Source organism: Anoplophora glabripennis, unplaced genomic scaffold (assembly GCF_000390285.2).
Source record: "Anoplophora glabripennis isolate ALB-LARVAE unplaced genomic scaffold, Agla_2.0 scaffold5247, whole genome shotgun sequence".
In the NCBI taxonomy this organism is placed as follows: domain Eukaryota; kingdom Metazoa; phylum Arthropoda; class Insecta; order Coleoptera; family Cerambycidae; genus Anoplophora; species Anoplophora glabripennis.
Genome location: NW_019421321.1, coordinates 1 through 2,144, shown reverse-complemented (window position 1 = coordinate 2,144; position 2,144 = coordinate 1). Strand labels below are relative to the sequence as shown.

Below are 2,144 nucleotides of genomic sequence, written 5' to 3'. Positions count from 1 at the left end.
TGGTATTCTAAAATAATAAAAATTAAGTTTTTTTAGAAATGTTGCTATATCTTAAAAACTAACAATTTTATATACATATAGAACATGCTTAATAAAAGTTGAAGTGGACCGATATGTGAATATAATAGAGCAATAAAATACAGGGTGTTCCATTTGAAAAATTTTAGAAAATCAAGTTTAAACTTTCTAAAAACTATGGTATTATAAAAAATGCCCTGTATAAAATATCGATATTAGCTAATATAGGAGTATTTGTCTAACATTTGCCTATAACTCTGTATAATTATTTTGTTCCATGTGTTAGTAGCTGAAAGTTAACACAACTTCTTCGAGGTCATGTTTTTTTCCAAAACTCTAAGAATTTTCTACATAACTTGGCAACCCCGCACTAAAATGAAAACTGTTTATATTGCCATATACAGTGTGTTTCAAATTAATTTTATCCTTTAGGTTTTTTGATTGTATACAACTTTTATATAAACTTTTCTTCTGTATTATGAGTAACAAGGGAGTTATTTTACTTTCTCATACTAATGGCCCACCTTGCATAATAAATCTAACACGTTTTTAGTTTTGCGAAAACAAAATGAGGTACATAATTTTTTTTCCAGGTCGTTTTTCCACCGACATCATCGGTTCTTGCGCGTTTGGGTTGGACTGTAACAGTTTCGAAGAGCCCAACTCCCCCTTCAGAGTGTACGGGAAGAAAGTTTTCCGACCCACCGCTTTGGATCAGATTAACATCCTTATTTCGTTCAGTTTTCCAAATCTAGCCAGAATCCTGGGTATACGTATAGTGAAGAAGGATGTCTCTGATTTCTTCATAAAAGTTGTAGAGGACACCATCTCGTACAGGGAGAAGAACAACGTCAGTCGCAACGATTTCATGCAGTTGCTCTTGGAGATGAAAAATAAAGATGGCGATGTCTCAGGTTTGTATACGCTGAATTATGCAGGGTCAGACCGGGAGGATCGCGATGGATTGTACAAGTCAAAATAATAAGAAAAAACTCAAGTGATATGCGGTTTTCATTTGTTTTCAAGCTATGACGTATATTTCAATAAAAAAATAATTTATTGATATTCTGTTAATCATATCGTTCTTTGATTCAAAGACGCCACCGTTAATAATAATAGTAATATTAATAATAATGATTTATTTAATCCATTGAGGTCAAAAATGTCATGACACAAAACATTTGTTACAAACAATAATGTAAAAACTATGAACAAAAATACATACAAATAATGTTTGACTTGTCAGTGTTGCGAGAAACAACTACTCCGAGAGCTATTTGCCCCTACCGGCATTGAATTATATTCGCAACATCTAGTGCAACAGCTAGGGTCGTTTGTCAGTTTACCCACCAGGCACAGACCGGTTTCGGATTTATTAGTCCTCATCAGTGTGTCATAGGTGCGACAACCGACAAACGACCCAGCTGTTCTTCGTCGTATCATCACGAAGAGGAAACACATTGTACGCGGGAGCCAATGGCTCCATCTTATTACGCCCTCTGTGGGTGGAAGTCGTGCAACAAAGTACCTGCAGTTAGCAGGTCGCTTCCTACTGTAGCCATTTCAATGGCACAGAAAATCTATTACATTGTTACTAAGTAAATATGTCGGCTACTTAGTAAAAACATTTACTCACAAGATAGTTCTTAAGTTTAGATTTAAGAGAATTTAGATTACTTTCAGTTTTTATGTTTTTTGGTAATACATTCATTAATTTTATACCCTTCTAAGAAGGTGACTTTTCCTCTAAACACTTTCTGCTTCGTCTACGAAAGGCGTCTGCAGCTCTCCTGATTGCTGCATGTCTTTTTTACAGTATTAATGATACGTCGAATTAGTGCCTCCCGAGTGTTCACTCTAATTTTGTACACTTCATTTTTCAACAAGCGCCGTTAACAGTAATCTAGTTCTGTTAGGTCTGGAGATCTGGGAGGCCAACTAATAGGACCAATCCTATGCAAGAACAATCCTAAGCAAATGTGAAGTACCTTTTCTAAAGAGGAAAATATTTAAAAATTCAGTTTTCTGTTCTATAAAATGACACCTGTCAAAATTTTGGCCCAACGAGCATTGGGGCAAGTCCGCTCCTGACTTCCTTAAAACTTCTACTGTGTAATGGTTTTATG

The 2,144-nt window shown here is 35.3% G+C and overlaps 1 protein-coding gene across 1 annotated transcript; it reads left to right on the top strand.

Annotated features, from left to right (window-relative positions):
- Positions 1 to 611: 611 nt before the first annotated feature.
- On the top strand, positions 612 to 932 carry LOC108916607 (cytochrome P450 6a2-like; the record flags this gene model as incomplete). The annotated part of the gene is made up of 1 exon (XM_018722901.1): positions 612 to 932. A coding segment is annotated over one exon (321 nt), but the record flags the coding sequence as incomplete, so codon positions are not given.
- Between the last annotated feature and the right edge of the window lie 1,212 nt (positions 933 to 2,144).